This window comes from Cynocephalus volans, chromosome 12 (genome assembly GCF_027409185.1).
Source record: "Cynocephalus volans isolate mCynVol1 chromosome 12, mCynVol1.pri, whole genome shotgun sequence".
In the NCBI taxonomy this organism is placed as follows: Eukaryota; Metazoa; Chordata; class Mammalia; order Dermoptera; family Cynocephalidae; genus Cynocephalus; species Cynocephalus volans.
In genome coordinates this window covers 69718430-69744846 of record NC_084471.1, presented here as the reverse complement: position 1 = coordinate 69744846, position 26417 = coordinate 69718430, and the positions used below count along the sequence as shown (strand labels likewise).

The 26417-nt window shown below is 53.8% G+C and overlaps 1 protein-coding gene across 5 annotated transcripts; it reads left to right on the top strand.

The window, feature by feature from the left end:
- Positions 1-4308: 4308 nt before the first annotated feature.
- Positions 4309-25086, top strand: ASIC1 (acid sensing ion channel subunit 1). Of its 5 annotated transcripts, XM_063075414.1 has the most exons (12): positions 4309-4670; positions 5270-5465; positions 20859-20945; positions 21098-21254; positions 21894-22021; positions 22326-22482; positions 22811-22867; positions 23318-23471; positions 23922-24013; positions 24536-24615; positions 24719-24823; positions 24982-25086. In XM_063075414.1, the coding sequence occupies exons 1-12, from the start codon at positions 4309-4311 to the stop codon at positions 25084-25086; spliced, it is 1680 nt and encodes a 559-aa protein (XP_062931484.1). The 5 variants fall into 5 exon arrangements, with proteins under 5 accessions (XP_062931484.1, XP_062931485.1, XP_062931482.1 ...); XM_063075415.1 differs by lacking the exon at positions 20859-20945 and having other exon boundaries at positions 21104-21254; XM_063075412.1 differs by lacking the exon at positions 20859-20945 and having other exon boundaries at positions 21104-21254; positions 23922-24151.
- Positions 25087-26417: the final 1331 nt, after the last annotated feature.

Sequence of the window (26417 nt, the reverse complement as noted above, 5' to 3'; positions counted from 1 at the left end):
GAGGCCCTGATAACACCAACTTCCTTTCTTCTTCAACCCTGCCCCATAAACCCCTCTCAGAATGACTGCCCCTCTGCCACTCTATGCTGGCAGCCCTGGCCCATCCCTCTATTTCACTCTTGGTCTGGGCACTAGAGTCACTGTCAACATGTTTATCTCTCTTTTGATACTAGGAGATTTTGAGGACAGGGACTACGCCACCCCTCACCATGTCCCCAGAGCCAGTCTTGAGGCTTGACACAGGAAAAGCCTCAGTAGAAGTTTGCTGTGATGTACAGGGTAGGGATGAGGGATGTTGTTTCTTCTTCCCAGATGAAGAAACAATAGCAGGAGGGATTTAGGTTTTTGTTTTTGTTTTTTTTAAAGCAAGCAACATTTTATTAAAGGAGGAGATAGATTTGTGTGTAAGGAGGGTATCTACAGGAAAGCTAGCCCCCAAGGTGAGCTGTTCAGGGTCCTTTAGAGGGAAAGGGGTTAAGGGGTGCAGGCCAGCATCACTGGAGGTGGTCCATTTGGTTCTTCCTGATTGCGTTATGGGCACCTGGTCAGTTAGGGCTTTTGTCCTTGCACCTCGTCAGTAGGTTCAAGATGGTGGTGGTGTTCATTATCGTCACCTCAGGAGGATCATTGTAGAGGTCATCTTGAAGATTTGCGTGCATGCTGGAACTCAGTTTCTGAGGCTGGGAAGTCCAAAGTCCATCTGGTCGTGGCAACAGTGACCCAGTGGTCTCACGTAGCAAGATGGTGGAAGCGTAGGGGATTTAGGTTTTGTATAAGAAAAACTTCCTGAGGCTGGGGCCTGTGATACCATAAAGCCAAATCAAATTCAGACCCATAGATTCTGAAGAACAAGGTTTCTCAAGATTTGCTGCCTATTAGAGGTCTTAAAAAGTTGAGAGATCTAGGCCCCACCCCCAGACATTCTGATTTAATTGGTCCTAGGTGAGGCCATAGCATCAGCATTTTTCAGAGCTCCCCAGGTAATTCAAATGTGCAGCCTGGGTTGAGAACCACTGTCTTACAGTCTGTCCTGATTTGGCTGTGCTGGTGGTTTTACCACTGGATCCAAACGCTAATGCTAATAATAATAATTTACTTATTATGGATTTACTAAGTATGTGCCAATGTACTAAGCACTTTTCATGCATTAGCTCATGTGATCCTCAAAAAATCCTGTGAAATAAGTATTACCCCCTCTTACAAATGAGGAAACTGAGGCTCACTGAGGTCAAGGGACTTACCCATCCTAATGAATGGCAGGGCTAGGTCTGGAACGGAGATCTCCTGATTCACGCCTCCTATCTTCCCCCAGACTCCTCCTGAGGCTTCTCATTGGCCTCGATCAGTCCTTGCCTGCCTCCGCCTCACCTCATCACCTTCCCTCCACCCCCGCTGCTCACTCAGTAACATCCCAGGTGACTGAAGCAATCTGCAGCCATTTGAAGAGGCTCCGTGTGTCACTCAGTCTTCAGGGGTGGGGAGGTGGGGGCATTACAGATGGCCCTTCTCTCCCCCAGAGGACATTTGGGGCTCAGGAGCCAGACTCTGCCCACTGCTGCTTCAGGTCCCTGTTTGGGACCCTCTCAGGCTAATTCCCACCCCCAAATGCCCCCTTGAGTTGATTCTAAGAATCTGGGACAGTGCTGCCACTCAGTGGCTGCCCAGGGACATGGCAACCCCTCCGCACCATCTGGTGCTGCTGGACAGCTCCCCTACCCAAGACCCGAATGGAAGATTCTCCCTTTCGGCAACTCCATACCCAGGCCTCTAGTAAATGGATCCCAACCTCCCTCCTCCACCGTCCTAAGCTCACACTAAATCTAGGGATCTCCAGATCCCTTCGCTGGCTTCCCATGTGGCCCCTATTCCCAGCCACTCACAACTTATCCAACTTCTTATCTCTGTGCCATCCCCTTCTCATCCCAGGTTCTTTTTTCTAACCTAAAGCCTGGCACCATGTCCTGGGAACACACCTCTTACCTTTCTTCTCCCAGAGCTGCACCCGCCTGCAAGTGGAGTGAAAGAGCTGCTAGACATAGAATTCTGGTCCCCCGCACCCCCCTTCTCATCATCTGACACCATCAGACCTCAACAGCCTCCTTGCTAAGAGCCCCTAATGAGCATCAGCAAATTAACAACTTCCCCTTGATTGCTCCTTCTCTGTTAATTGGATAGGGAGGGCCCCCCAAGGCCTCTCAGAGAGGAGGAGGGAGGGAGGGAAGGAGAGAGGGGAGAGCCACAGGAGCAGCCCACATGCCTGGGTTCAGTGCCCGGACTTCTGCTCCATCCCTGAGCACAGCTCCGCCTTCCAACCCTTCCTCATCCTGCCCCATTCCTCCCTTTCTCCCCTTTCTTACTTCTGTCCAAATTCTCTTGACCTCTGGCTATTTCTCCTTCCTTCTCTCTGCTCCTTTTCTAGAGACTTGGCAGCAAGAATTTTGCCCCCCGCCCCCAGCAAGCCCAAGACTACAAGGATGGAGTCTGGGTGACCAAGGCTGTGTGTTTGTTTACATATGTTCATGTGTGTATGTGCCACATGTAAGTGGGGAGCGGGGATAAGAACAGGTGATTGTACACGGGTAAGCCCATGAGTGCTTGCCATGTGGGTCAGGCCTCTGGGATGTGCGGGCACCTGTGTATGTGTTGCGGGGGGGGGGGGTGGTCTGTGGCTGTGAGTGGCGTGGTGTGACTCTGGCTGTATGTGTGCCCGTGTCTCCACACGGGCAAGTGCTTGAATCAGTCAAGTGCGACTCGGAGCTTGTATGTGTGTGTATACGCGCGTGTGTGCCACCAGAGGAAGCAGCAGCAAGAGGCAGGAGCATCGATCCGAAGGAGACAGCGCGGGGAGGGGGACGCTGAGGGCAGACACCCTCCCTCCTGCGCGCACACACACGCGCGCACACTCACACACCACACACAGTCACACACACAAGCCCTAGGGCCTCACAGGCAGAGACACAGCACGCGGCCCGGGACCGAGCGCGGCCGGGAGGAGGGGGCGAGCCAGCGGGGGGAGCCCGGGTCCCGCTCCCCGGTCCGGGGGCCCCGCGCGCACACCGGCCCAGAGACACCCTCGCAGACACTCGTAGGCGCGCACGCGCACCCTCTCCCCTCCCCCGCCCCTCCCGCCGCCTCCCGGCCGGACGATGGATCCCTGCAGATCCCGGGGCTGAGAGCACCGCGCACCGCGCCGAGCCCGGGCGGACCGAGCCGAGGCGAGCGAGCCAGCGAGCGAGCGCGCGCGGGCGGGCGGACAGCTCTGAGCCGAGCCGGGCCGGGCGGGCCGCTCCCTGCAGGGCTCTGCGCGGCGTGCCGCGGCGGCCGCCGGCTCCGGCTCCGGGCCATGAGCCCCTCCGCGGCTCGGCGCTGAGCCCGCGACCGGCCCCGCGCCCCAGGACCCGCCGCCCGCTGCCGGCTTCCTGAAGCCCCCTCAGGTGGGTTTCCTATCCCCCCCGCCTTTGGCCGCGGGGCTCCCCAGCGCCCAAAGCCGGGACTCTCCTCCCCTCTGGCTTTCCCCAGCTGCTGGGGCGGCTCGGTGGCTGGGGAGGGGGGCGGGGGCCGAGCAGGGGATCTGACTGCGAAGAGAAGCTGGACTGGGTGGGGGGGGTACGTCCGGGGCGGGGACAGCTCTCTGTCGTAGGGAACCGCGCCCCCCCATACACCCATCTCGGGGAGCCCGTCACCCCCACCCCCACCCCACCCCAAACATACACACAGCCTGCGCTTATGTGAGAACTGGAGACACCCGCATGTGAGGACACAGGCTGGGCCCCTCCCCAGATGTAACCACCTCCCTGGGGGGGTTCCTGGCCCAGGTTTAGCTCCTGGGGTGAGAACCCAATCCTGGGATACCCTTGACCAGGAGAGGAGCTCCTGACCCCGGGTTCAACCCATCTGGGGGAGTTTTCGTCTCCAGGATGGGGTGGACATTCCTGTCCCAGAGTGACCCCACATCTGGAGGGAACTCCTGTGCCTGCCTGTGGGAGCATCAGGACTTCCCTCTCTCCCTCAGATGACTATATCTGGGGTCTCCCCGGGCCTGGGAAGCTTCCCTGGGAGAGCATTCTCTTGTCCTGAGCTGACCCCCTAAGCCTCTGTTTTTGGAAGGTCCCTGTCCTGGGATGTGTCCCTCGACCAGCCACCTTGGGCTCTCACATCAGGGAAGTCTTCTGCCTCAGGAGCAGTGACCTCTGGAGATAAAGATTCTAGATGGACACATTGGAGGGGCCCCATGTGTACTCTCATCCCAGGACAATGACAGACTGTTATTCCCCCCTTCCCCCCAACTCCAGGACCTGCTCGGCAAGGATGGAACTGAAGGCCGAGGAGGAGGAGGTGGGTGGCGTCCAGCCGGTGAGCATCCAGGCCTTCGCCAGCAGCTCCACGCTGCACGGCCTGGCCCACATCTTCTCCTATGAGCGCCTGTCTCTGAAGCGGGCACTGTGGGCCCTGTGCTTCCTGGGCTCACTGGCGGTGCTGCTGTGTGTGTGCACCGAGCGTGTGCAGTACTACTTCCACTACCACCACGTCACAAAGCTCGACGAGGTGGCTGCCTCCCAGCTCACCTTCCCTGCCGTCACGCTGTGCAACCTCAACGAGTTCCGCTTTAGCCAAGTGTCCAAGAATGACCTGTACCACGCAGGGGAGCTGCTGGCCCTGCTCAACAACAGGTGGGCGGCTCCCACCCACCCCCCTCAGCCCTGCTTCTGGAGTTGCATGAGTTCCAGTCAGGGTGATTGCATCTACCCCCCTAAACCTGCCACTCACAGTAGAGAAGTTGGGGTACTACTGAGCAGCCAAATAAGGGGATCCGATCTCTGATCCCAGCATAGTGCAAAACAGCTTTACTCCTATACCCAATCTGAGTTGTGAGACATTGTCACCCACTCTGGGGTGAGCTTTGCCCTCCCTCCTGCCACTGTTTTAACCTTCTCCTCACTTGGGGAATAAGGGCAGACCATCTTTAAAGGGTGGAGACTATAGTATAAAAGCCATGGCTCTTGTCATCATCTCTGTCTCCCCTCACCCCCATTCCATGCTTCCTCTTACCCATGTGCTGAGATGCCCAGCCCCTGGGCAGCCACTACAGATCCTTCTGTCTTCTTGGACCCCATGTGGCAGGTCTTCTGGACACATCCAGATCTCTCCTTGCCTGTACCCAGGCCTGATCCCCAGGGCTAGGTGCTGATTGCCCGCCCCCCCCCCCAGCTGGGTATGGGACCCTGGCGGTGGTGCTGATCCATGTGCTGCTCACCCCCCGGGGCTCCAGGTATGAGATACCGGACACACAGATGGCAGATGAAAAGCAGCTGGAGATATTGCAGGACAAGGCCAATTTCCGCAGCTTCAAGCCCAAGCCCTTTAACATGCGCGAGTTCTACGATCGAGCAGGGCATGACATTCGAGACATGCTGCTCTCCTGCCACTTCCGGGGGGAGGTCTGCAGCGCAGAAGACTTCAAGGTGGTGAGTGAATCCCCTGGTGTGGGGTGTGAGTCAGCCTGGCCCCCAGAGGAGGAGGAGACAAGGGGGAGACCAGGCCTCTCATGGTGCTTGCTACTCTGGGAGAGGAAGTCAAGTTCTGGTTCACTTCTGGCAGGAGGGCACTTTGTTCAGCATGAGGGCACATTTGCATGTGTGAGGACCTGAGCCTCAGCCTTCCATCCATGACAGCAGGAGGGTGCACAACACACACACTCACACCTACACTCACACGCACACACACAGCCTGGCGTGGCCCAACCCCACCAATCTTACCTTCTGTCCCACAGGTGTCAGAGCTGGGGGAGGGGGTTACTCAAAGTGAGGTCTGGGACCATCACCTGGGAGCTTGAAAGAAATGCAGAACTTTGCCACCCCACTTCCCAGACCTACTGAATCAGAATCTGCACTCTAATAAGATCCCCAGGTGATCTGAGCAGACATTAAAGTTTGAGAAGCACCTTGAAGCATGAGAAGTAAGGGAAACTTTCTCTTAATAGCTGGACACGTAATTCTCTCCATGCTACCCCACCCCACACACATACACACGCACACCCTGTCTAGTTAGATTCCCCCCTTTGCCAGCAAGAGCCACAGAGCCAGGATCTGAGGAAGAAGAGATCAGGATGCACAGTCACTGCTGAACTGGAGGCCTCCTTTGCTTCTTAAATGGTCGATGCCTACAGATGTGGCTGCCTCAGGCCAGCACCTCAGGGAGGGAGCAGGAGCACTGACTTTGGCGTCTGATGTGCTAGGTGATCCTGGGCAAGTCACACAGATTCCTGAGGGCTAAGAGTCAGACAGAGGCTGGAAAGAGACAAAAAGGACTGGAGCCATGTGTGAATAATAACACCAAATGAGAGGTTGATACTTATAACACTTCAGAATGCTTCCTAGACTCTCCCTCAATCCCCTTGAAAAATAACCAAATTATCTCTATTTTACAAATTCACAAAAACTGTGACACAAAGAGATAGAATGATTTGCCCAAGCTCACATAGCTGGTTAGTGACAGATGCAGGATTAGAATTCATGTCTCGTAAGTCCCAATGCAGTGTGCTCTTTTCATTAATATTGCTGACCCTGGAGTTATTTTGTCCACTTCCAATTTTGGCCATTGCTCCTTCGAAACCCAGTCTCCCCTAGGACTCCCTTGTTCTCCACTCTCAGATCCTCTCTTTTACTCCCTGTCCATTTTCTCCCTCACTTGCTTTCTCCCTCCCAGCATTTTGGAAGCATGAACTGCATTTTTTGTGGGTAGAAATGTTGAGCCATGGTCATGCACAGTGTGTCCTGCTGAGGTTACACAAGACTTCCCAATCTCTTTAAGCCCCACTCTGCAAGCTGGTTTCTTGGGCCTTTATCAGTCCTGCTGGACAAAGGTTACATGACCACACTCCTTGCCACACCAAGCTGATGGGAGCTTAGCCTGGATGCAAGACCGACTTCCTTTCCCATTTTCCTTCACAACAGGACAGTCCTCGATTCCCCAGAGCTTGAGACCAGAGGGTTCCCAGGCTCACAAACTACGTTCCCAAAAGTAGTCAACTGTAGGTGAAGGTGGAAGCAAAAGCCCTTTCCCTTGCCCTCTCCAACACACCCAACACACAAGCAGACAGGACCACCAAGAAAGTTAGAGAAAACCTATTAGCTTGGGTGGTTTGTAGTATTAGATGAGGGAGGGAAGTGCTTGGCTCAATCTGGGAAGGTGCCAAGGTATAAAATTGGGATACAGTTAGTCCATAGAAAGTGTTCGGTTGACACTCCATTTGTCCATCATGTCCAGAAAGATTCCAAATGATGCTAAGAAATGTTTGGCTAACAGTAATGGAGAAACTGAATTGTGAGTGGTCCATGTTGCCTGGGGGGACAATTCTAAGCAGTCAGATAGAGATATGACTTGTTCACCAAGTTCTGGAGCAATGTGAGTTCTTCCTTTTGCTAGGGGGAGTGACACACAAGCTAGCACCCTGCTGGCCCAACTGGGGCACTTGACTCTGAGTTGTCAGGGAAGACCAGGTTTTTGCTGTTTCTCAGCCCATGTCAAAGACCTGATGCTGAATCTGGTTGGACCCAAACTTCTCAGCCCTTCTCTCTACCCTCTTTGGTTGACTTCACTGCTAGCCCCTTTCTATGTCAACGACTGTACTACTTCTACCTGGAGGGATGTTCCTACACAGATGGGGGCTGGTTGTGAGTCCATGTCTAAACGTCTCCACGGTGGGGAAGAAGGACTTGGCAGGCACTCCCCTCCAGCTCTCCAGTCCTAAGGGACTCCCATGCTCCTGGCCTGGTGCTTCACCCTCTCTCTCCTCTCCTTGGACTCATGATTAACAGCTGTCTCTCCATCCCTGCCATTCTCTGCTAGGCCCAGAGGTGTGTTGGGGGTGTGTATCTAGTCCCTGGGCAGGTGCAGCACTGACAGAAAACATTTGTCTCTAGGGTCAGGCTTTAGGGGAGACCATTTTGGCATCTTCTGCAGCCTCAAGAGCAGAAATTCTTAACTGGGGGTCCATGCCGTTGCTTGAAGTATTTGCAAAATATAGTGTGCATGGGCACATGTGGACTCTTCTGTGGATTTCCAAGGGCATCCCTCATCCACACAATAAGAACCCTGTTCCTGGAGGATGGTGACAGGAGGCATAGGAAGGGGGCTACTCTGGTTCCTCAAAGATCCCAAGTGCCTTGGGGAGGGTCTGCAGTAACAGGCATTCCCCCAAATGTCCTTCTGAGTCCAGTTCAACCACAGAGTGTTTGACTGGGGTACATCCCCCAGGTGTGGCCAAATCAGCTTGGGAGATTAGGAGTGAATGTGGGGAAGCTGGACTAAATCTGTGAGGAGCTAGTCTGGAAATCCTTTGGGAATGGAGAGGCAGGAGGGCAGTGGGGGTTGTATCCCCACAGCAATCTGGTTGGAGAGGCCTCAGTAGCTCCCTCTTCAGCTACCAAAAGAGCAACCAAAGGCCCCACCACAAAGTTCCCTCTTCCCTGACCACCTCCTTTCCTTCCCGGTGGGGTGCTTGGTAGCCTGGGCAATAGGTCCCAGGCTCCTCTCTCCTGCCCCACCTTGAAGCCAGCCAGGCTAAGGCAGGGCAGGGGTTCCATGGAGGGGGCCCCGGGCGCAGCTGTCTGCTGGTGTCTGGGCGGGGGCTGGGAGAGTGAGCACAGTCGCAGCTGGTGCCAGCCTCCAGCTGCACCTTGTCTGTCCCTGGCAGTGGGAGCGGCCGATGTGGCTGGAATGTTGAGCAGCACCAAGGGGAGGGGGCTGGCAGATGGTCACCCAGCCTGCCCTATGCCACCCCCTCCTCCAGCTGAGACCCAGGGCCTTTGCCTGGGGGAGAGAGGAGCATGAATTCATTTCTAGACCCTGGAAAAGAAGGGAGAGGAAGGCAGACAATGGAAATTCTGGGGGTAGGTGTGTGGTGGGGATAGTAATCTCTCTCAAAAGGAGGTGGAATTGGGAGACAGGAATCCCTAAGAGGCCCACATGAGTCCCCCTTGAGGACCCTGGAGTCAGGACAAGAATCCCCCAGAGGAGAGGTGGAATGAAGGAGGTGGGCACAGAAATTCCAAGGTTCTGGAGGGGGACAGGAATCTCCTGGAACGCCTAGGGAGGTGAGATGCTGACATGAGAGGTGGGTGATTCTGGGACCCAGAGCAGGGACAGAGGTCATCTTAAAGCAAGTAGAGCCAGGGATGGCAGGGCCTGGAGAGAGCCAGGACTAGCACAGGATCTTCCTCATCCCCACGACTCTGCCCCTTCACTGACACCCTCGTACCCACACACCCTGGTCTGCCTTATCCCCCACCCCACCTCATAGTAGCTCAGACCAGGATTCCCTTGTGAGGGCTCGACCTTACCATTTGAGTCTGTGTCTTCCAGCTAGGCAGGGAGTGGAGGGGCTGCTGAGGGGAAAAGCTGTCCAAACTGCTATGCAGGGAGAGGGGGGAGGGTCATGTGCAGCCCCACCCAGAGGCCTGGTGGTCTTCATGGGGGCGGGATGGGAGGGGGAGCATGCACAGATTGCAGAGGGATAGAAGAGGCTGAAGGGGAGAGCTTAACTTTGGAGGCGGGAGCTCTCGCCCGAGGGGTTCATGGACACCCACCCCTCCCACCTTATCCATCCTATCCCTCCCTTCCTCCTGAGGAAGTGCCTGAACTGAGTATAGGAAATTGGAGACAGAAGGTGGAGCAGAGCCACTTGCAGGAATCCAGGGGACAAACCCTGGGTTGAAGGTCTCTCTCCTTTCCCCTCTCTCTCATACACAGATATACATAAACATCCTTTGGGTAACTTAGTTTCTTCTCGCCACCCGCCCCTCTCACTGCCCCAGCCATTTCTGGCCCCAGCCCTCTCCCAGACTTCTATCAGCTAAGAGGCTACTCTAAGCTAATTGATCTCCAGGCTGTTGGCTAAAGTAATAGGGAATTGATGTAAGTAACTAAGTGCCTCTGGGGGCAGAGCCCAGAAGCGGAGGGCGGGGAGGAGTGCCTCCAAGCCCCGGGCCTTTCTCACTGTCCAGCTGGTGGAGGACTCACGGGTGTGGCCACTGCGCCCCCAATGTGTCCAGGAAGCAGAGGGGAGGCCTGCAGAGAAGTAGGAATATTCTGTTGCTGGTGGAGGTTGCTTCTCAGTGCGCTTCAACTCTGTGGAAAGCAATTTCCATTTGGGGGGGAAGGTGAGGGAGACTGAATACTAGGAATGGGAAGGAGGAACTGGGATGGAGGGAGTGTTGAGCTCCACTTGATTCATTTTTGTGACAGAGCCGCTTCTAAGTGCCAGGTCCTGTGCTGGGAGCTGGGGTACGGTGAACAGGCCGACCGTCCCCGCCCTCAGGGAACTTAGAGTTGAGTGCAGCACAGAGAGGCTCAAAGCTGAGAATGGTGGGTGGTGGTAAAGGAAGCCGGGGGGCTTTGGAACAAGGAGAGACACGCAGGTGATGAGCGGACCCTCAACATCCAGGTGGAGTCCACCAATCTCCCCAGCCAAGCTCAGCTACTCAGAAAATTTCTGTTTCATAGAATGTGCTGGTGTCTTCTCTACCTTACCCTATACAGCTGATGAAGCAGCCAATTCTCTCCAGCAGACCCGTTTCCTGCCTTTGGCCAGGCCCCCCAGGCGCAAGCTTTCCTTCCCTTTGTATGTCTGAGGCGACCGCTCCAGAAGTCTCTACCTGCTGGCTGAGAACCTTCCAGTCAGATTCCTTGGTGGGCATTCTGGGATGCAAAACTGGGAAGGAGACAGCAAGAACGAGAACTGGTGCTTAACTGGGGTGGAGGATGGGGCTGAGCATTAGGGCTCCTGGGTTCTATTTCGGGTAGAGTTCCACCTGGCTTCATTACTCACTGAGGGAAGTTCCCTTAAGAAACTGTAAGGACAGAAACTCTGCCACCCCAGGCTCTCCAAATCTACTGTCAAGGGAAAGAGAGGGCAAGTTGTGATCTTTCTAAGATCCCATTAGTTCTTGGAAAGAAAACCCTTTCCCACTCCTCTTATCTATCTGTATGCCCTCAACTGGCTGACAGTCCTGGGGGCCGGGGAGGTTGGGCTGTGTAGCTTGGTTTTGTGTGTCTCTAATCAGTGTGCCAGGCTGAGAACATCCCTCATGGAGAGACTGCTGCAGTGGTCTTGACCGTGTACAGCAGCCAACTCAGACTTCCTCACAACACACTCTTTGCATGTGTGCCCCAAGTGTGCAGGCACATGTGTGCACCTCAATGTGTGTGTCTGGGGGAGAATGTGGATATAGATCAGGGTGTGAAATGGAAGTATGTGGATGTGTATGGGGCACACACAGCTCAGTATATGGGGCTGCAAAAGGGCTTTTGTGCGGGCAGACCTCTGGTTGCATGCGAAGCACATACCAGCAAAATTACTCATCTTTTTCAGTCGTGCTTTGCAATTTACAAATTCCCTTTACTTCTTTAGCTCATGTGATCTTCATAATTCTGGGAGGTAGGCAGATGTTAATATCTTCATTGGAAAGATGAGGAAACTGAGGCTCAGATAATTATATGACTTGCTTGAGGTCACACAGCCAGTAAATAACAAAGTGGGACCCTGCTTTCAGTTCTTCTAAGTCCAGGTTCTTTGTGTGTAGCTGTCAGAGTGGGAGTGGGTGGTGGAGCAGGGTGCTCCGGGCTCCCCAGCTCCCTGTGCTCTGTGGAGAAGCTGTGTGGTGAGGCAGGAAGGGAAAGGAACAGTACAAAGGAGAAGACCCTGGGAATCTCACCACCAGGATGAATGTGCCAGATCTTTTGACTCCTCTGCCATTTAATTGCACAATCTGACCAAGTCCCAATCTTGGATGAACCCACCTGGCTTTCCCCAGGGTGGCACCAAGGAAGCCAGGCTCTACTGGAGGAAGTCACACACCAGGGCAGCTTGATATCACATTGTGTTCTTGATTAACTTCCTTAAATGGGTCTACAGTGCTGCCTGGTAATGCCACCGTGCTTTCCTGGTCAACTTGCTGTCCCGATGACTACTGCAAACTTCTCCTCTCCACACTTCTCCAACAGCCACCTTCCTAGCTCCTCTCTTATCCTCAGCAGACCTCAACCTTGCCTCCCGCTCCACTGAGAAAACAGAAGCCTCAGACAAGATCTCCTCCTTCCTCTGGGTACCAACTTCTAGAAGGGAACATTCATTTTATCTAGTATGAAAGTTCAACCTATTCTTTCCATCTGATCCCCTTCTGCCTTTTTAGGAAATTTATCCTACTGATCCTGGCTCTCTCTCCTCTACAGATGGAACTGTCCCATCGACACTGAACCATGCTTAAGATGCTCCCATCTTAAAATATATAGCTATAGCGACAGCGGACATATATCAAGCACTTACTATGTATTAGGCTTTGAGCTAAGATAAAAACCAAAATACATACATCTCTCAACTCCATGGCACCCTCCAGCTTCCACACTCTCTCTCAGCTTCCCTTCACAAAGTTATTAAAGGCAATGTATATATTTAACTGTCTCCATATCCTCATCTCTAACACAATTTTGACCCACTCCAGGCTGCCTTATTCCCTGATCCCCATCACTCCTCCTAAATGGCTCTAGCTAAGGCTCCTAGTGACCTTCATGTTGCCGAATCCAGCAAACATTTTTTTATCCTTGATCTCTTAATATCATTCAGAATAGTTGATCACTACCTCTTAACTACTCTCTTTCCTGGCAACTACACCCTCTTGGTTTCCCTCCTATGTCTAGCCAGTCCTCTGTCTCTTTGCCAGTTCATTTTCTTCCACTTGGCCATTAAATGTTGTCACTACTAAAGGCTCAGTCCCAAGCTTTGCTCTTCCTTTAAATTGTAAGGGTACAATTTAATGGTACATCTGAAGAATTTTTACATTGGCATACTATTTTTACATTGGTATATCTTACAATGTAATATTTTACATATTACATTGGTATAAAACATTTCCAGCACCCCAGAAAGTTCCGTCAGTCCCTTTCCCAGTCAATACTATGCCACAAGAGTTGACCACTATTCTTGGTATAGATAAGTTTTGCCTGTGCTTGAACTTCCTAGAGCATATGTCTTCTCCATATGGTATATGCTCTTTTGTATCTGTCTTACATTGGTTATGATTATGTCTGTGACAATTAGCCATGTTGCTGTGTGTAGCAGTAGTTGGCTCTTTTTCAGTGCTGCATAGTATCTCATTATATAAATATACCACAAATTATTTATCCAATCTACTGTTGTTAAACATTTGTGTTGTTACTAGTTTTTGGCTATTATAAATAAAGCTACTATGAACATTCCTGTTCATGTTTTTTGGTTGACATGTACACTCATTTCTCTTGGGCATATAACTAGGGGCTATGGTTAAGTCATGGGATAGGATTCTGTTTAGCTTTAATGGATACTGCCCAATCAGGCCTTTTTCCTTTCTATCTTTTTTTAAAAAAATTTTATGTTCTATTCTTGCGCGGTCTCATCTTCACTTATGACTTCAATTACCATCTACACACTGACAACTGCCAAATTGATGTCTCAGCTCAGCTCTCTCCTCTTAGCATCAGCCCAATGGCCAATTTCCCATTTAACATCTCTACTTGGATATCCCTAATGCTCCTCAAAACCAGCATGTGCAAAACCTAACTTATCATCTTACCTCCAAAACTAGTCCTTTACCCATGTGACTTGTCTAGTGAGCCACCCTACCATTCAGTTATGCAAACCAGAAATCATCCCCGACACTCCATCTCCCTTATCTGCCTTGACAGACTCTGCTAATTTTGCCTCCTAAACATATCCATTCTATCATCCTGTTCCAAGCCATCCCACCACCCCATATCTCACCTGGACCACCACATGGCTCCCTATCCAGTCTTCCAGCAGTCCCTCTGGTTCCTCCACTCTGCAGCCAGAATGTTCTTTTCAAAACACACCTCTGATCATTTGAAATCCTTCCATGGGGAGTCTTCCATTGTCCTTGGACCAGACTCCTTACCATGGCCTTGAAGGCCGTCAGTGATCTAGGTCCTGCCTGTCTTTACCCACCTTTCCAGTCACACATGCTTCCCATCAGCTCTCTCCCTTCAGGACACACTCTGTTCTCTCTCTGAAGAGAGTCCCACCACCCACACACACACCTTTACTTAATTACTCATTTTTACATATTCTTTAGGTTGAAATTCAAACATCATTTCCTCAGAGAAACCTTCCTTGATTCCCCAGTCTGGGTAAGGGCCCCCTGTCATTTGCCCCCACAGAACCATAATATTTTTTTCTTAGTACTTATCATAGTTTGCAATTAAATATCTATGTGTATGATTTTTTAAGATGATGTCTGTCTCCCCCATTAGACAGTAAGCTCTATGAAGGCAGGATTGGGTCCATTACCTGTTCTCCATTGTGTAAATGAAAGACTGAAAAGGGAAAGAATTGGAGATGGATGACCTAATGCCAGTCTCAGGCCCACTACTTGCTCTCCATGAATCTTGAACAGGTTTCTGTGGCTCAGTTTCCTCACTTGTCCGATGAGGGTGAAGTAAGCCCTGCATATTTTGCTGGGTTGTGATAGAGTCTCATGAGCCGTCAACTGAAAACCATGAAACATCACACAGTTGTGAGGGACAGTTGGAATTCAGAAAAAGATATAAAGAAAATTAAAAACACTCGGTCGCCACACACAGCTGAAGGGAACTACTGGGTGGGGAGTGACATGGGGAAGGGTCACATGCATGGACAGAGGGTTCAGATTGAGCATAGCTCTGTGTATGTGTCTACTTGGGCCCCTCTCCTGGGCCAAGCACGTGTATTCTTGGGGGGTCTGTGTATGCCCCTTGGCACTTTCCTCACCTTCCCATTATTGTGAAGAGTTTGGATTTGTCTAGTTGAATGGGAGGAAGGTGAGAGAAAATGTTAGAGGAGCGAGGATCCAGGGGAGGAGGAGGGAGAGAGTGCAGCGGTGTGTGTGTTGCCCTACACAGGGCTGTGTGTCTGTGGTAGTGATGTGTAGCTGTGCAGTGTGGGTCTTGGTGCTGGGGGGCGCAGATATCCAGGCATACAAAACTTGCTGTCCTTTGAAGCTGCTTTTTGTGCACACCCTTCTTTCTGGTGGGACCCCCAAGCTGGAAGCTCCCCTGCCTCAGTTCCTTCCCTCTGGAAGTCCAATCTACTTCCCCTTCCAGGATGTCTGAAGGAGGGAGACAATGCCCTCTAGTGGATATGGGAAGCATGGGCAGCTGCAGCTTCCCCAGCCCAAGCCTCAGCCTAGTCAGGTCCCCCAAAACCCAAGTCTGGAACTCATCTCTGAAATGCTTCCTGAGGAGGTGCAAGGAATGAGGACCCTGTCCTCTGAGAGCTTGAGGCAGGAAGAAAATGCACACAGAACAGGAAACAGAAAAGCAACCCATGAATTCAAATAGGAGAAGCCTCAGAACAACAGCTGAAGGGTCAGGGTGGGGGTGGGGGCGGGGTTCTCCCTCTCCTCATCTCTGCAGTGACTTCTCTCTGCTTGCCCTGGGTGTTCCTGGTCTTTCTCACTTTCTGTTTCTCCCCATGGTCTCGGGTCCTATTCTTTTGCTCTCATAATACCTGCCCTCAAGGAGCTGCTGGTCATTACTCACACCCAGAGGGCCTTGAGCAGAACTGGACCTTTCAGTCTATTCCCCGGTTGGGACTAGCTGTGCCCTGTGGGGTCAGGGAAGGCTTCTTGGAGGAGGTAACATGTGAGTAGGGTCCTGGAAAATCAGTAGGAATTCTCTAGATGGAGTCCAGGGAAGGCACAGAACTGTGGATCAGCCCAGTGTGTCTGGGGTGGCTGGAAGCTGGACTGGGATGGAGGGTCAGTGGTAGGAAGTGAGGCTGGAAGGTAAATTGCTTTCAGCTTGCAAAGGTACTGGGGAGTGAGAGAAGGTCTTTAAGCAGGAGAATGGTCAGAATCACATAGCATGGACTGAAGGTAGGAAGAATCTGCAGGGAGGCAGGAGTTAGGGAGACTTGTGGGAGGCTGTTGTTTAGGCAGAAAAGGATGAGACCAGTCTAAGGGCAGTGCTAAGGATGGAGAGGGGCCAGATCTCCAGACTTCTCTTCTTTTGGGGCCTCTGTGTCCCTGGCAGCAAAACTGGGGCCAAAGGCTCCACATCAGTCAGTTCTGCTAGCATGTGGCACCCTGCCTACCATCCCCAACACACTCCAGGGTCTTTGCATGCAAATTTGAAAGGGAAGAAGTGTGGGAGCAGGGAGGAGGGTAGAAAAGGAGGAGGGAGAATGGGGCCTGGGGCTAGGGGATGATTAAGGAATACCCTCACTGCTCTTCCTCTGGCTCTGCAGAAGAAGGGTTAATCTGACTTACCTCCCTCCCTCCCTTCCTCTCCTCTCCTTAGGTCACCTTCTTGGCCCTGGAGACTTGGCTGGTGGCTCAAGTTCCTCAGTCAGTGGCCCTGAGTAATCAGAGCCTACAGAGGGGCCAGGGGCTTGGGGGAAGGGAATGGTAAATTCAGGGTAGGGGGAGCCTTAGAGATGAGGGGCTGGGGGTCTATAAGGGTAAGGGTTTTGGGGGGAATCCCAGGTCAGCTCCCAACACTCTCCACCTGACCCAGGATCCTCTGTCTTTCCATTGATCTCGATTTCTTTCACCTACCAGAAGAGAATCCCTCGAACTCCACTTCTGAATTGTTGGGGGTGGGCACGCTGGGAAGAGTAGTGGCGATCTGCCAGAAAGCTTTTCAGCTGCAAGAGACAGGGTCCCTCCCCCAGTGCCGGGAACTGGCCAGAAATGAGTCTGTGGTCAGTGAGAGACCTCTGCTAATGGAACCTGGGCCGCCCCATAAGCCACAGAGGGGGGTTGGGGAGGAGAAAGCAACCTAATGCAGCTCAGCGGGGCGGAGGGGAGGAGACAGGCCTGAAGTAGAGCTAGGCGTCAGGGGAGTGAGGGGGGAAATGGGGTCAGGGGCTGGCTGGAGGGAACTTGGGGGTCAAGGGAGTGATATCAGGGGAATTGGGTTTCAGGGAATAACTGAAAGTTATGGGGTCAGGACAGTGATTGGAAGGAAGCTGAGATCAAAGCAATTATTAGAGAGGGCTCTAAGGGTGGATTGGGAGAATCGGGAGTCAGTGAAATAACTGGTGGAGAATTATGGGTCAAGAGAGGAATTAGAGGTCTGAAAGAGTGCCTGCAGAGTGTGGGGGCTTGGTATCCCAGAGGAATAACTGGACCACATGGGAATTAGGGAGAGGACCCAAAATTGGGAGGGGGGAACTGAGGGGCGTTCTGGGAACAGACTGGAGGAGGAGAGAGCATGGGTGTGTGTCCTGGCAGGGGCTGAGGGGGAGTGGGCAGGGACTGTGGCTGGTTGAGGTCATTGTGGCCTTGGGAGCAAAGGACTGTGCTGGGTCCCACCTTACCTGGGGAGGTGGGTACCAGGAGTCCTAGCTCTGGGCTTTTCCAGAGTTTCCACTCTGTATTAAATCCTGTCTGTCCTGCTGGAGCTGGTGACAGGAAAGTGCTAGGACCCCTCCTCTCCATCAGCCTCCCTTTCCCACCACCATCCATTATTCATTAGCCCACACGCCCGCCCTCCCTGGCAGAGCAGGCCGGTTCTCCTCCCCACGCCCCGCCCCACCCCAGCCACACTGCCACGGAGGCCCCGGTGAAGAAGGACGGCCCCGCCGGCCGCAGAGACCTGGCCGAAGGGCTGGGTGGCTGGCCTGCCGGACCCCACTTGGGGTCATATCTCCTTCCCTCTGGCACCTTCCCCCTTCCTCCTGCCAATCCCCTGGTACCAGGAAGCCCCTGGAGAAGATGCCCATACAGATATTCTGCTCTGTGTCATTCTCCTCTGGAGAGGATGCCCCAGGGACCTTGGGAGATGTTTGGGGTCCACAGCAGCAGCAGCAGCAGCAGCAGCAGCAGCAGCACAACTCAGAATCAGAAGAGGAGAAAGAGGCAAAGGAAAAGGAGGCAGAAAGGGAGGAGGCCAACGAGGGGGATCCGCCCGTGGACTTGGTGGCCTTTGCCAACAGCTGCACCCTCCATGGCGCCAGCCACATCTTTGTGGAAGGGGGTCTAGGGCCAAGGCAGGCCCTGTGGGTGGTGGCCTTTGTCCTGGCACTGGGTGCCTTCCTGTGCCAGGTAGGGGACCGCGTTGCTTATTACCTCAGCTACCCGCACGTGACTCGGCTAGATGAAGTGGCCACCACGGAGCTGGCCTTCCCAGCAGTCACCCTCTGCAACACCAATGCTGTGCGGCTTTCCCAGCTCAGCTACCCTGACTTGCTTTATCTGGCCCCCATGCTGGGACTGGATGAAAGTGATGACCCTGGGGTACCCCTTGCTCCACCGGGGCCTGAGGCCTTCTCTGGGGAGCCCTTTAACCTGCACCGCTTCTACAATCGCTCCTGCCACCGGCTGGAGGACATGCTGCTCTATTGCTCCTACTGCGGGGGGCCCTGTGGCCCTCACAACTTCTCAGTGGTGAGTGGGGGCCTGTGCCTGGCACAGTGCCCTAAAGTGTCTGCCATGGCTGTCCCTGACTGTCACCTACTGGGGCTGACCTGGTGACCATGCTGCCCCCCCACCTCACTGGGCCTACCTGGGCCAGAGTTCACCTGGGAGCCCAGGGTCTGGAGCTGGGCTGGTATTCCCAGATCCATACCAGTACTGCTCTTCCTTTTGAAGAGTACTGCTCTTCCTATCTTGAAATATGTCTGTCCTAGTTGGTAATCAGCTGCCTCCCTGAGACCCCTTTATCTCCCTGAATATCCTCCAGCCTTGCCTGCCCCTCCCCAGACCTCCTTATAGTCCAGCAGGGCCTCAGGACCTTGTTCCAACTGTGAGGTCAACCTTTGGTCAGATGTTAACTATCTTGACTGCTGCCCCTGGGCTGAAGCTGGGGTGGTGCCACCTGGTCTCTGGAGGTGCAGGAGAAGGGGTGGAAAGGAGGTGGTGGAGGAGTAGGGACAGCTCTCACCTCCACCCCACCGTGCCCCTTGTTGGTAGCTCTCATAGCAGGGACTTCTTTGCATCCTCATGTGGTCTTCCTGCGCTCTCTCCTGCAGGCGCCCCACCCTCCACTAATTCTGTGTGTGTGGGGGGGTAAATAACAGGCCTCCTCTAAATCATACCCCCTCCCCCCAGCTCTATGTGGCCAGAGACCCTCTTCCTGGGGGAAGTCCTCACTGGGGGAGTTGTCCTCCCAGTTGGCCTCCTACCCAGGTGTCTGGAGCCTTTCCTGCTGAGGGACCCCTGGCGTCTCACCCTCTCCTAAGTTCATCATCCATTCTTGTCTGGCCTGACTGCTCTCCTGCCCCCTCCACATTCCAGACGCCAGGCCTTCCTTCTCTGCACACCCATCCCTCAGTCCCCCACCTCTTCCCTAGTGTAGGAGCAGGTGGGTGTCATCATATTAGTGCATCATGGAATGACTGCAGATGTACAGGTACCTGGGAAGGTACCTGCAGATATACAGGTACTGTGCCTTAGAGAGGCCAGGAGAGATAGGAACGTGGGACAAAAAAGGGTCAATCTGGCCTCCTTAGGGCCTGAGGGTAGAGCAGACACTTCTCACCTAGAACCACCAGGTGGCAGCAGCAATCAACTGCTCGGCAGCCGGGTCCTCTGAACGAGCGCAAAGCTGGGCCACAATCACCCCCTAGAATCCCTCACATCCCCAGATGGAGGGTAGGCATGGGTGTGTGCCCAGCCTGGAGCCTGTGGCTGAATGCTACAAGACCTGGTAGTGAGGCTGAGGGATTAGGAGTCCTCAGAGTTCTCTTGTTGCCTCATCTCTGGACCTCACCCATGACATGGAGGAGAACAGCGTGTTTTCTTTTCTGGAGGACGGTGGAGGGGGCTCTTCTAGGAAGTGGGAGGGTGGCAAAGACTCTATTTCCTAGTAACCCCCACTGCCCCTGCTGCTCCAGTCTGGCCAGAAATTTCTGTCTCTCCCCTTTTCTGGGCTGTGTCTGTACTCACCTTATGACTCACTTTGTGGACTTTGTCACTATCCCGATGTAGTAAAAGCACACCCACTCCACTTGTGGGAACTTGGGAACATTCAGGGAGGCTGTGGGAAAAGGGCCATGGAGAGTTGGCTCACTGTTCTCTCTGCAGCTGTGTAATCAGAGCTGTGATAAAGGCTGCGCTGGGGCATGGAGTGGGGAGAAGATTGGGGAGACTGCCCCCAGGGCTGAGCTATTGTCTGAGGCCCTCATAATTTTGTAAAAGCATTGTCAAACATGCCATGCACTGGGTGCTCAGTCCAAGTGCTGAGAGAAGAGGTGCTGGTACTTGGGTGAGCATGGTCCTCAGCATGGCAACTGGGCCTACTCTCAGGTTCAAGTGATAATGGGACAAGGATGGACATAAGGGGCTAATGGCTGCAGCAAACTAAAAAGCTTAGCTTGGTTTGGGGGTGGATATTAGGGACAGCAGGATTTCAGATGCCTGGGGTGAAATCCAAGAGAAGAGAAGATATATTTCATTAGACCTTAGGAGCTTGGGCCTGAGGGGAGGGTCCTAAGGAGGTACCAGGGGGTCTTGCAGTAATAGGATCCTGGTCACGGAGGTGCAAATGTCAGGGTCCTGGCAGGAAAAAAGATGGCCACTTAATTGTTCAATTAAAAATACTTTAACAGAGGGACTGCTTACAGAGTTGTGGGCAGGGTTAAAGAAACCAGTAAGGGGGACTGAAGCAGCTAGCAATTGTAGGAAATTGTTACCACGTCTAGGCTGAAGGAGCACAAAAGGAAATGGTATGGGGGGAGACCTCCTAGCAGGATTTGTAGTCACAGAGGGTCTAAGCCACTGCCAGAATTACAGAAGGGTGAGGGGTGGGGAAGGATCAGTACCCCAATCTCTCTCTCCTCCTGCCTTCTGATCCCCTGCTGATGCCTCCCATTAACCAAACCCAACCAGAAGCCCATCCAAGTGGCAAAGGAGCTCAGGCAATGTACCCTACAAAGATCAGCTTCCCAGGGCACACAGCCGGGCAGACAAGGGCAAGGAATAGGTGGGAGAGGAGAACAAATGGAGAATGGGCTGCACAGGAGGAATTGTTCCTGAAGGGTGTGGAGATTCCAGCAGCTGACAGGTCCGGGGACAGCCTTGGTGGGTAGGAGGTGCCTGCAGGACTCTCAAGCGCTCCACTCTGCCCCCGCCAGGTCTTCACACGGTATGGAAAATGCTACACGTTCAACTCGGGCCGAGATGGGCGGCCGCGGCTGAAGACCATGAAGGGTGGGACGGGCAATGGGCTGGAAATCATGCTGGACATCCAGCAGGACGAGTACCTGCCTGTATGGGGGGAGACTGGTATGTCACCCCCCTCAGGGGCCCCCTCCCCATGACTCCCAGCCACAGCCTCTGCCAGGGGACTCCTGGGCTCCACAGTGAGACCTGAGGCAGGGCTGGGGCTCTCTCCCTTTCCTCCCAGCATCTTGCCATCTCCATCTCCAACTCTACCTGACTTCCACACTCACATTTCTCTGGCTCCCCCTCCCTGGCTCAGTTACTCTCCAAGGTAACCAGCCATCCTTTCCATCAGCGTCCGCCACTCACTCTATAAATAACTCCCTCTCTTCTCAGGCTGCCTGCCTGTCTGGTCTCGGGGGGCCTTGGGGCAGAGAGAGGTGGGGGAGAAGGGAGAAAGGGAGAGGGAGAAATGGAAAGTGTCTGACACAGTGACACTCCGGGAGAAAGAATTTGAAACACCAAGATGCATAATGGAAGCCAGGTAAGAAAAGAAGTGTGTAGGAAGCAGGAGTCATTGGAGCAGCATGGAGCTTATAAACCCAGAAGGACGCTGGGGGTGGGCTAGGACCCCATAGACTCTCCCACCTAGTCCCAGTGTATGCTGTGCTTATTCCCAGGGGAAAGGCAGGGTGCCCCCAGCTCTGAAGGGGATTATGGAGTCAGAAGCCCTCCCAGCCCACACACCCCTTATTCCTATAGATGAGACATCCTTTGAAGCGGGCATCAAGGTGCAGATACACAGTCAGGATGAACCTCCTTTCATCGACCAACTGGGCTTTGGTGTAGCCCCAGGCTTCCAGACCTTTGTGGCCTGCCAGGAGCAGAGGGTGAGAGGGCCATGGGAGGCTGGTCCTGAGGTGGGGTGTCGAGGGCAACACCAAGATGCCAAGATGGAGTGGAGGGCAATCAATAATGAGAGGGACAGGAGAGCCAGGGCTTGGGTGGTAATCAGGCTAGTCAGAGGCATGAACGACCTAATGAATGAGAATCCTCTGTAAACTCTGAGGTCTTCAGAGGCTACAGAGGGAGAAGGGGCAGGACTCCTGAGCTCTGTGTCTTGTCAGAGAAGTTCGTCAAGGTGACTCGGGGAGAAGTCCCCACACTCCCCCAGCTCCCTGGCTCTCCCAGCAGCTTATCTACCTGCCCCCGCCCTGGGGCACCTGCAAAGCTGTTACCATGGACTCGGATTTGGATTTCTTCGACTCCTACAGCATCACCGCTTGCCGCATCGACTGCGAGACACGCTATCTAGTAGAGAACTGCAACTGCCGCATGGTGCACATGCCAGGTCAGGCCCAAGGGCGCTGGGAATGATCCTGAGGTCCTTCAGCCTACACTGCCCCTCCCCAACTCCCCATCCATACAACCTCCCCACCTCAGCTCCAGCCTGTCCCATTCCATACTCATCTGGCTCTTGTCTCTCTGACCTCAGTCCCTGTTCCCACAGAGATGGGTGGGAAGGGTCTAGGAGGGGTGAACTGTGGGGATGGTTCACTTCCAGAGCAGTTCTACCCTCCCCTCCTCTCCCAGCTTCCTCCTTGTAGGCCTTTGGTACCACCACCATCACAAGACCCCTCTAATCTCCATCCTGCACCGCTGTCTTTTCTCCTCTGTAGGGGACGCCCCCTATTGCACTCCGGAGCAGTACAAGGAGTGTGCAGATCCTGCTCTGGGTAAACACTCCTGTCCTGAGGCAGCCTGGGGGAGGGAAGGAGATGCTGCCAGCCACGTTCACAGGGGTTTCAGACCAAGCTCCCAGAAGCTTCAAATAACTCCTGGACTAGGCTGCACCCTCAACTGTATCTGACATTAAGGCTGAGAATACCATCTTCAGAGGCCCCTATTAAAAATGAATGGGGTTACCTGGGAGGGGCCTTCACCCTCTCTGATCAGCATCTCAGCTGGTTGACCCCGAGGGTGCTAAGGGAATGAGATACAGGATTAAGTAATACCCATGGGGAGGCTGGATGAGGATCAGCTCAGGGCAGGCACAGGGCTGAGGTGAAGGGCAGGTTGGGAAAAGAGAAGGGGCCCAGGGTTCCTTTGTGCCAGGACGTGCATGCTGGGAAGGTGCTGGCAGAAGAGCACCACTCAACTGGAGCCTCTCACCTGGCTGGGCGCAGACTTCCTGGTGGAGAAGGACCAGGAGTACTGCGTGTGTGAAATGCCCTGCAACCTGACCCGCTATGGCAAGGAGCTGTCCATGGTCAAGATACCCAGCAAAGCCTCAGCCAAGTACCTGGCTAAGAAGTTCAACAAGTCTGAGCAGTACATAGGGTAAGGGCGCTGACTGTGCAGAGCAGGGCATTTAGGCTGGAACTGTGAAGGTATGAGCAGGCTTTAGTGGGGAGCCAGCAGTCGGAGGGAGTTGTCATAACATGGGGAAGATCCAAGATGCAACCAGAGTCTGGAGTGGGTATGGAAGGAAGATCAAGCTGGAATAAGTGGGGGAAGCACCCCTTTCTCCTCCCACCTCGCTTTATCCTCTATCTTCACCTCATTGCTGTAACTGGGATTACCTCACACTTGCCAGTTTGCAGAGTGCCTTTTGGTACATGCCATCTCATTTAATCCTCACAACAACTCTAAAAGGCAGGTATCTCCATCAGCATCTCATTTTATGGATATGGAAACAGATTCAGAGAGGCTAACTTGCTAAGGTCACTTGGCTAGTATGAGGCAGAGATATGACTTGAACCGAGGTCTCCTCCCCCAACCCCCGTGCAGGGAGAACATCTTGGTGCTGGACATTTTCTTTGAAGTCCTCAACTATGAGACCATTGAACAGAGGAAGGCCTATGAGATTGCAGGGCTCCTGGGTGAGCTGCTGATGGCACCTGTCCTCTTCTTATGCCTTGGGCATGGCATGGCTCCCTACCACCCAAAGCAGGGTGCTCACGTCTGTCCCATGAGGGTCCCCCATCCCCAGGGGACTTTCCCCAAACCCTGTTGTCTTGGTATGTGGTGGGGGAAGGGGGCTGAGCCTTCTTTTAAGGCAAAGCGGAAAAGAAGCCTGTGGCCGTGAAGGAGGGGTAGCGGGTGGGGGTGGAGACTGTTTCACATGCCCCTGATATTGGCCCAGAGACTAAGAGTGTTGGGGTATTTTGTAAACAATTGTTTTTTCTAAGTAAAACCTGTTCGTTTTAGAAAAGTATAAAAATGCATAGAAGCATAGAGAAGAAAATAAAAATCCTGCCAGAATCTGGCTTTGCAATCCTTCTGCATGAAGGTTGCCAATCCCTTTGCAAATACAACTTGCCTGCCCCGGTCCCCCCTGGTCCCCGTGAGCTCTGCCGCCCCCATGGAGTCCTGACTCCCTGATCTTCCTGCGCCCCCCGCAGGTGACATTGGGGGCCAGATGGGGCTGTTCATCGGGGCCAGCATCCTCACAGTGCTGGAGCTCTTTGACTACGCCTACGAGGTAATCGGGCCGCGGCCGGGGTGCTCGGTGCGGGGCGCCGATGGGGCGTGGTCACGGGAGGGGCGGAGTTCCAGCCAGCCCAGCCCACCCCGCCCCGCCCTAGGTCATTAAGCACAAGCTATGCCGGAGAGGGAAGTGCCAGAAGGAGGCTAAAAGGAGCAGCGCGGACAAGGGAGTGGCCCTCAGCCTGGACGACGTCAAAAGACACGTGAGGGAGCAGCGAGGGGCGCCCTCCGGCCCACCCTTTCCCTCACCGCCCCAGGAACCCCCGCTCCCCGGACCACTTTCTCTCCTTTGTCCTCCCAACGCCCGGCGCCACCAGTGGCTCTTCCGATAACCAGTTCCTGTCCTGTGCCCTTCCCCTAGAACCCGTGCGAGAGTCTCCGGGGCCATCCTGCCGGGATGACGTACGCTGCCAACATCCTACCTCACCATCCGGCTCGAGGCACGTTTGAGGACTTTACCTGCTGAGCCCCGCAGGCCGCTGTACCAAAGGCCTAGATGGGGAGGGCTAGGAGAGCACAGCGGCCCCGGAGGCCCTCTCGCATCTGCCCTGGGGACTCACCCCCACTCCTAGGCAGTCCTTTCCTCTTGTCCGTGGTAAGGAAGGAGTCTTGACCATAGAGTCCTCTCCCTGCCTCTGTCCCATTCTTCTAATTTTTAACAAAACTAAACTAATCTAAACAAGAAACTAAAAAAAGAGAACGGGGCAAAGGACCTTGGGCTGCCCCTCTGTCCTCCACGCTGCCTCCCCTAGCTCCCAGCTTGATTTCTGTCTGTCTGGCTGTCTATCATCTGAGTGTCCACCTACATTCTGCTGCCACCAGTCACCAAAGTCCCCTCCCAGTGAAGGGTGGAGGGGATCCCTGGGGTCTGGAATTTGGCCCCAAACCAGAGAATGTACCTTAAGGGGGAGGGCTAGTGGCGGGGCTTCCCCAGCCTTAAGAGACCCTCGCAGCCCAGTGACTGCCCCAAACCCAAGTCTCCAGACAGGAACTAAAACCCTAGTCCCACTCTTTCACACTATGTGGAATCTCTAGGGGGTGGGGGATCCCCTGAAAAAATGGAGATGGGAACAAGATGTGGCCCTGGTGCTATAGGCCACATCCTGATACCTACAGGTTCACCCCCACCCCAAAGCTGCTGGACAGAAATCCCAAGAGGCAGCCCTCCTCTACCACCCCATAAAAAACCTGGCTGGCTAGCTTCCAGCTCAGGGAGAGGGCCACTGGTGCCTGACCTCGCTGGTCCCTCTCCCAGAAGCCCTTGCATAGGGCCACATCCATAAATTTTCTTATGGAACTCCCCTAAGACCTCTTCAACTTCATTTGCTTCTCTCAACAACCTCATCTGCATTTTCTATTTCTATATGATACAGACTCTATATTGCTATATCTCTGTATATACTTTTCCCTAACTCTGTCTGTCTCCACCCCATCCCCTCTTGTCTCTGAGAACCATCCTCCCATCCGAAGTTCCCTATTCTGTGTTTCTGCCCCCTCCCTGGTCTCTGAATGCCTTCACCTGTATAAAGAGTTGGACTCTCTCCCCTGGTGTCTGTACTGTGTACACACATCCCTCTGAGAAGCACAAGGAGATGACACGCGCATTGTAACCTTCGCACTGTCTTGGTGGCGACATAAAGGAAGCTGTGAATCACAAGCTTTGCCTCTTTCTGGCCTCACCCTCTCCCCCAAGCCCAAGCCCCCTCTGCCCTTCCTGCAGCCTTAACATTCCTCTCCCCTGCTCCGCCCATCCCACTGCCCTTTACCTGGCTGACTGTGGCCTCCCCAGGGAATGAG